Source organism: Pan troglodytes, chromosome 4 (genome assembly GCF_028858775.2).
Source record: "Pan troglodytes isolate AG18354 chromosome 4, NHGRI_mPanTro3-v2.0_pri, whole genome shotgun sequence".
NCBI classification, from domain to species: domain Eukaryota; kingdom Metazoa; phylum Chordata; class Mammalia; order Primates; family Hominidae; genus Pan; species Pan troglodytes.
Window position 1 is genome coordinate 42,602,224 of NC_072402.2, and position 8,154 is coordinate 42,610,377.

The following is an 8,154-nucleotide window of genomic DNA, read 5'->3' on the forward strand; positions in this document are numbered from 1 at the left end:
AAGTGAGTGGAGGTTCAAAAACTAACAGAAAAAGAGAAGCAACCCAAATGTCCACCAATGGATGGATGGATAAACAAAATGTGGCACATACATTCAATGGAACATTATTCAGCCGTAAAAAAGAAGATATTCTGATACATGCTTCCACAAGGACGACCCTTAAAGACATTATGCTAAGAGAAATAAGTCAGACACAATGGACAAATGTGATTATGATTCCACTCAGATGATGTACCTAGAGTAGATACATTCATAGAGACAGAAAGTAGAATAGTAGTTGCCAGGGGCTGGCGAAAGGTTGGGGGGAGTAGAAAGATGGTTGGGGAAATGGGGAGTTACTTTTTAATGCGTACAAAATTTCAGTTTCGGATGATGGAAAAGTTCTGGAAATGGATAGTGGTAATAGTTGCACAACAATGTTAATGTACTTAGTGCCTCTAAACTATACACTTAAGATGATTAAAATGGTAAATTACGTATATTTTACAACCCCACTTGCCCCTCCCCCTACTACCCTAGTAAACAATAAACAACTCAGAGCCCAGGTTTTGGCCCCCACACTCTTGATTTTAACAGGAATGGAAATGCCTGTAGCCCCAAGGAAGGACAGCGAAGGCTAAATGGGCCCTGGGGCAGCGACTCCCGGCATCCCTCCCTTTCGCGGGGGCGTCAGGAGGACCTCATCATCGGGCAGAATAACTACCTACCTGGCTACCCACGGGACAGAGCACCCTCAGGCCAGGCACTCGCGTTTTCTTCTGTCTCTTTTCAGGGCTCACAGTGACAGGTACAAACAGTATCGCAATACAGCCTTCTAGAATGACTCTTCAAAGGAGGGTCGAGGCGCCAGGGGAACAAACCGCTGGGGTTGAAAACACGTTCATGTTCACGTTCATGGGTAAAATCCTGGGATGCACAAGGAATAGCCTAGGTTCCTTCCCCGTGAGTCTGAGCCCCCAGGTCTCTGCCAGCCTTCATCCCCCTAAGGAGGTCCCTGGGCCTGGGGCGCTCATGGTCAGGGGCAAAGGACAAAGGGCGGAGGCACGGAGCCTCCCGAGGGTGGCGCAGCCTCTCCGGCTCTCACCTAGCGTAATCCACGTGACCCCCGCGCAGGGGCTCCTGGAGGGCCCAAACCGCTCGTGGGGGAAAAAAGCCTCAGCCTGCAGTCCAAGGACCTGCCTCCACTACCGCCCAGTCCCGGGCCCCCGCAGCCGGTGGGAGGGTCGCCCGGGAGCCGGCTTCCCACACTCGAGAAACACGGGCTGCTGGGCGAGTTCCCGGCACGGGCCGAGCTCCCAGGGAGTTGCCGGCCCGGGCGCGAGGGCCCGCAGGTCGTCGCACCGCCGCCAGGGGGCAACTCTGCCCTACGCAGGCACCACCGGGACCCGCCGCCCGCCACTTTCCGCGTCCACGCGAGCGGGTTGCGCGGGACGGGGGTCTTCGCGTCGCTTCCCCGGCTCGCCTCTGGGAAAGGTTTTGGTCCCTTGTACCAGCTTGGGGGCGGGGAGCCGGGGGAGAGTTACCAGCAGGGGCCGAAAGCTGGGAGCGCTGTAGAGAAGGAGGCCCGGGGTAGGGGACGACGGGGGAGACAAGGGGGTCGCGCAAGACGTGAATCGTTTGGGTTTCCGCGCTCGGGGAATTTCGCGACTGCGGAGCTAAAGGTTGCATACAAACATGTAGCTTAACTAAGCAAACAAAACAAGTGGTCACATCCACATGTGGGGCTTCAGTAAAGCTCGCCTAAATCTTAGTGACACTTCTCCGTCTCTGCAGCGGTCCCTCTGGGCTGATCTTCCACTCTGACCTTCAGTAAGTCCTAAAACTTTCCCCGGAGTGGCCAGGAGATAATTCGCCACATTCTGCAAACGTTTCCAGGGAAGAGCCTCTTAACCCTTTGGGGGAAGAACTTGCGGACAAAGTTACAAACGAACGCAGTCTATCTCCCGCGCCATGAACGGAATGATGGCTGTAACCGGTCATCTAAAGTAATTAATGGTCTGCGAACAAATTCTTCCTCTCTGTTTCATCTTTGAATAACTTCGCCACACACCAACCCTCAGTGCTGCGAAAGTCATGGTGTTTATTTAGATATCGACTGAGTACTTATAAAACTTAAACTTTCCAATGTAAAAGTGAACTCCTTGGTAAGGACTCCTGGCTGCATCAACAAAGCAATGTGATGCCTGATTAATAGTGCTGATTAATGTTGGCTCAGGTTAATGCTCAGCCTATTACAGTAATTAAATTGTTCACCCATATATCAAACAAGAGTTAATGAAAAATAATTTATTTAGAACATCGAGGCTTTCTCATAGATTGTTCAAAGACCTATGATAACCTTTATGGGTCACTTGTAAGAGTAACTGGTGGTAGCAGTCCTCAGCAACAAAAACTCGATTTTAATAGAGGTCTTTAGATGGGGAAACAGTTTATTTTTGAGGCTCTGTGATTGACAGCGGTAGTAATGACACGTTTCAGAATGTGAAAAGTACTTGGTCGATAAAATGATATACACAAGGGCAGCTGATGGCTGTTCCTACAGAACGCCATTGAATTTTGATTCTTAGTTCTTGTCAAGGGGTCATTTTAATCAGAAAGTTAAACTTTTGGGACAAGCTCCCCTCTTTGAAATAGAAGCATTTTAGGAAATGCACAAATAAGTGAATGTGAATTCAACAAACTATTAGGATTTTTCCACTAGCCAAAATAGCTCGTTTGAGTTGGTGATAAAGATAGGTATATTTTTTAAAGCATCATATCTTAATTATTTCCACTATCTTGTCACCCGAAAAGAAAACTGAATTGAGCGGAACTTTAATCTCATAAAAAAATTTTCATCTCACCAGAAAGGATTAACAATATTTAAGGATTTTCCAAAAACACATTTTTAAAAAGTTTATCTTAAAGTCATCTATCATTATAGTTTCTATTAATAAGCCTCAGTAGAAATATGTATATGTTATGTAAGTATTTTGAGATTACTATGAAAAGTGCTGACTAGAATGTTCCTCCTACTGAGAACTATATAGCCCCATTATGAACGAACTTCTGTTTTTTTTTTTTTTTTGAGGCGGAGTTTCGCTCTTGTTGCCCAGGCTGGAGTGCAGTGGCACGATCTCGGCTCACTGCAACCTCCGCATCCCGGGTCCAAGCGATTCTCCTGCCTCGGCCTCCCGAGTAGCTGGGATTACAGGCGCCGCCTACTAATTTTTTTCTATTTTTAGTAGTGACGGGGTTTCACCATGTTGGCCAGGCTGGTCGAACTTTCTAGTAGTTTCTAGGTGCAATTTTTGTGCGTGTATTTGGGTTTTCACTAAAATTTTCAATTTCTTCTCCGAATTCAATTATTACGTTCTTTATTCCCATGACATTTGTCAGATCGTCTCATTAGAGTGGCTTAGTTTAACTGTCAAGTCTCTAGGGCATTCAATCGCAGAGAAGTGAGTAAAACGCCAGTCTCACAGCGTTTTTATTAACAGATGGCGGAAAACAAACGTCTTTGGAGTAAAACCGAAGAGAATGGGTTAAAGGGTCAATAAACAATTATTGCCGTGCTTAAATTGGGGGGCTTCGCATCAGATCCAATGGGGGGCCGCTCGCCCGATCTGGAGGGGCTGGACACCCCCAACCGACCCCAGAGCGTCCCCCAGGGGCCACCTCAGAGGATGGGGTGGTTATCCCCCGGCTGGAAGGCTCCTACAGGCTGTCGAGGGGTCAAACCAGAGTGTCGCGGGTGTGCTTCTGAGGTTAGGGTGGAGGACTAATTGAGGAGGCTGGGAAGTCTAACTCGTGCAGCGGCCCTCGGTGCAGACAGCCGCGTAATTCGGGCATCAGCCTCTTTGGCAAGAAATAGTGAGGTCCCCTCTCCTCCCCACTCTTCTCAGCTGCTGCCTCCCTCCTACGGGTGAATTTTCTCTCCCGAGAAGGGCTGATTTCCTAGGCTTGCTTTCCTTCCCTCGGCAGCGCTCTGACGTGCACACCATGTGACAGGCCCCCTTCTGCTATAAGCCGAGGAAGGTCCGCCCTCTCCTGGACTCAGCCCTGGCCTCGCCGAGCTCTGTTCTTAGACTCTCACCCGTCCCGCACGTTCCTGGGCGCCTGGCGTTCTGATTCGCCCGCCCGGGCCCCGCCACCCCCTCCTCAACCGACGGGGCAAAAGCTGCTCCGAGAGAAGAAGGTCAAGTCCTCCGCCCGGGCCGGGCGCGAGCGGAGCCCAGGGAGCGCAGCATCCGCGCGGCTACCGCGGCGGCGCAGGAGTTACAAAGTCGGCGCGCGAGACTCCGCCGCCACCCGGCAGCCCCGGCGCAGCTCCGGCAGCCGCAGTCGCAGCGCCCCCAGCGTGGCGCCCCCCGGCCGGGCCTGCCGCCCGGGACCCGGGCTGGGGCGCAGAGGGAGCCCGAAGCCCGGCGCCCCCATGCGCCGCCCCGCCGCCGCCGCGCCACAGCTATGACCCTGAGCACTGAGATGTCCGATGCCTCTGGCCTCGCCGAGGAAACAGACATCGACGTGGTGGGGGAGGGCGAGGACGAAGAAGACGAGGAAGAGGAGGACGACGACGAGGGCGGCGGTGGCGGGCCCCGGCTGGCTGTCTCCGCGCAGCGGCGGCGGCGGCGCTCGTACGCCGGGGAGGACGAGCTGGAGGATCTAGAGGAGGAGGAGGACGACGATGACATCCTGCTGGCCCCGCCTGCTGGGGGCTCCCCGGCGCCCCCGGGCCCGGCCCCGGCGGCGGGGGCAGGAGCCGGTGGGGGCGGCGGCGGCGGCGGCGCGGGCGGCGGCGGCAGCGGCGGCGGCGGGAGCGCGGGTAGCGGCGCCAAGAACCCGCTGGTGAAGCCGCCCTACTCGTATATCGCGCTCATCACTATGGCCATCCTGCAGAGCCCCAAGAAGCGGCTGACGCTGAGCGAGATCTGTGAGTTCATCAGCGGCCGCTTCCCCTACTACCGGGAGAAGTTCCCCGCCTGGCAGAACAGCATCCGCCACAACCTCTCGCTCAACGACTGCTTCGTCAAGATCCCCCGCGAGCCCGGCAACCCGGGCAAGGGCAACTACTGGACGCTGGACCCGGAGTCCGCCGACATGTTCGACAACGGCAGCTTCCTGCGCCGGAGGAAGCGCTTCAAGCGGCAGCCGCTGCTCCCACCCAACGCCGCGGCCGCCGAGTCTCTGCTGCTGCGCGGCGCGGGAGCCGCAGGGGGCGCGGGCGACCCGGCAGCCGCCGCCGCGCTCTTCCCGCCCGCGCCCCCGCCGCCCCCGCATGCCTACGGCTACGGCCCCTACGGCTGCGGCTACGGCCTGCAGCTGCCGCCTTACGCGCCTCCCTCGGCCCTCTTCGCCGCCGCAGCGGCCGCCGCCGCCGCCGCCGCCTTCCACCCGCACTCGCCCCCGCCGCCCCCGCCACCGCACGGCGCGGCCGCCGAGCTGGCCCGGACCGCCTTCGGCTACCGGCCACACCCGCTCGGCGCCGCCCTGCCCGGCCCCCTGCCGGCCTCCGCGGCCAAGGCGGGCGGCCCGGGCGCCTCAGCGCTGGCGCGCTCGCCCTTCTCCATCGAGAGCATCATCGGGGGCAGCTTGGGCCCGGCCGCCGCTGCCGCCGCCGCCGCGCAGGCCGCCGCCGCCGCTCAGGCCTCGCCCTCGCCCTCGCCGGTGGCGGCGCCGCCAGCTCCCGGATCCAGCGGAGGAGGCTGCGCGGCGCAGGCGGCCGTGGGCCCGGCGGCGGCGCTCACCCGATCCCTCGTGGCCGCCGCGGCCGCCGCCGCCTCCTCAGTCTCCTCGTCCGCCGCCTTGGGGACTCTGCACCAAGGGACTGCCCTGTCCAGTGTCGAGAACTTCACTGCTAGGATTTCCAATTGTTAATAACGCTATGTTAGCGCGCTCGAGGAAGAAGGTAGGAATCCCGGCTCCTTTTCTCGTCTTGGTGGTTCGGTGTTTTGTTCGCTCCTCCAGGCGCGGCCCCTCTCGACCTCGCGCGCCCATTTTCGCCGCTGCGAATTCTCGGACAAAACTGTCAACAGCCCGGGCGCGCTTTTTGGCTCTGCGGGTCCCTCTATTTATGCAAAGCCGACCTATGCTACAGCCCCCCAACCCCCGACCTGGGGTAGGGAGGAAGAGGGTGCCGGGGAAGGGAGTCCGCCCTGTCCAGGCACTAGAGGCTCCCTTGGCGTTTGGCAGATGAAAAACAACTAAGCCTTTTTGAGGTGTAGAGATTCTCAGGTCCAGGCGTTAAAAAATAATGGTCAAAAGAATAATACAAAAATAGTAAAGGTCTTGAAGAATGCCAGCGAAGCAATTCTTTTTTATTTGAGGACACTTGTCTGGTGTATTTTTTTATGAAAAGGAAAAATGGTTAACATGTTTACACAAGAAAAAAAGTCAAAATTATCATTTATTTCAACCTGTGTTTTGTATCATAACAGACGTGCGGATTTTTTTGTACTTACTGCGTATTCTTTACAAGGAGTATTGTAAATTTTACTGGCAATTATTATTGTACTATTCTAAATGTAAGATTTTTACACTTTTTCAGAAATAAAAATGCTTAATTTTCAAAGAAAATTCACCAAAATGATTGGCTTCAGTTGTCCCCTTCTTAGTTCTTCTTTTCTACTTAAAAAAACTTTCTATGTGGGGTAAGCAGGAACTCAATATAGAACAGACTTAAATACTTTCAGAGAGAATTTAACAACAGCATCATGCCATGATTTTTCACTTGAACTTCCTAAGTGAAAACCATGGTAGGAGATCAGAAATTATTTTTAAATGACTACAAACAAAATAAGTTACTTTGGTATACATTTTCAGATCTGACTCTATGCCATTTTAAAGCGCATTGAAGTATGTTAAAATTAAAGCCACAGGTACCCAAAGATAATTTTATAGGAACTTTGCATTTCATTTTTGAGCTTCCTTCCTCATTTAATTTCCACTCAGTTCACGACAATATTATATCTGCAGAAACTCTCAACATAATATGTTGTAATGGAAGTGAAACAAAGAGGCAGTCTAGTTTTAAAATTCTAATAGGAAAAATTAGTAGAGATCATAATCAGTTAAGGAGCTTCAAAGCGGTGAATAAGGACATATTTGCATATATGAAATAAATCATATTTAAAAGTACCAGTATTTACAGCTACTATGTTGCAGATGGAAGGAATGCGAGTAATTGTATAAAGAGGTTTTTCTCTTAAAAGGCCAATTTATTGAAATTCTAGCTTAAGTGAATAATTTAGGGTATTTAAGATAAACCTTCAACTTTGGGATGCTTTAAAGAATAAAAAATGAAAATGTATCAGGTGTTCATTGAACTAATTTATTGAATTTAGGTGATTTAGGTTTATCTTTTTCAATGTTTAATGTCTTTTAATTATTACATGAAATTTCTAGTTCTTTGAAAAAAAAGTGAGGCACTAGTTTTGATTACTACAATGTTGTGCGCTCCAAATAAAACCTAGGCATATGTAACACATAATTTAAATGTCTAACATTAGTGTTTGCAGCAGAGATTAAATCTTTATTCAATTTCTTTAAAATGTCTGGACAGGTATATATCTGAAGATTCGCAGATTTAACTTACCAAGTTAATGAAATCTGCATTATAGGGTCAATATGTTGCAATGATACTCATTCATGCCGCCCTGTCTCTTTTTAGGGAGAAAACGGACTCTCACAGGCTCAAATGAAGTTCTTCCCCGTCCCCGCAACCCTTGTTAAATGTTTGAAGGAGGTTAAACCCTCTCACTCTCAAACTTACCACTAAATCTATAGATACAAATTGAGATACTGTTAGACCAAAGTCTTATATACAAAAGTTACTTTTACTCTAGCCCGGCTAAGAGAGAGGAGTCATTGAACCCGAGAACATCCGGACTCCACGCGCCGCCCCGGGTGGAGAGGGGTTGGCAGGCGGAATCCAAACGGCACAGACACTGCTGGCGCGCCTGGTAGCCTTCTGTAACGCACGCATCTGAAATTTAGATCTGAAAATAATTACGAAGAGAGCCAAGAACAAAACCGTGTGTATTTTTAATTTTTGCGCGATGCGTGGATGTCCTGAAATCGGGGAATTCTGGTTAATCTTGTCTCTCGTTCATATTCCCACGTCTTCAAAAGTGCCAGGACCGGTCCCACCTCCAGGGGTGTCAGTGCATTTAAGAG

General features: G+C 51.7%; 1 protein-coding gene across 1 annotated transcript; it reads left to right on the forward strand.

The window, feature by feature from the left end:
- Nucleotides 1-4,009: 4,009 nt before the first annotated feature.
- FOXD1 (forkhead box D1) lies at nucleotides 4,010-7,738 on the forward strand. Its single transcript, XM_016953158.4, has 2 exons — nucleotides 4,010-5,887; nucleotides 7,649-7,738. Exon 1 carries the CDS (start codon nucleotides 4,447-4,449, stop codon nucleotides 5,854-5,856), a length of 1,410 nt encoding a protein of 469 aa, XP_016808647.4. The 5' UTR covers nucleotides 4,010-4,446; the 3' UTR covers nucleotides 5,857-5,887; nucleotides 7,649-7,738.
- The last annotated feature ends 416 nt before the right edge of the window (nucleotides 7,739-8,154 follow it).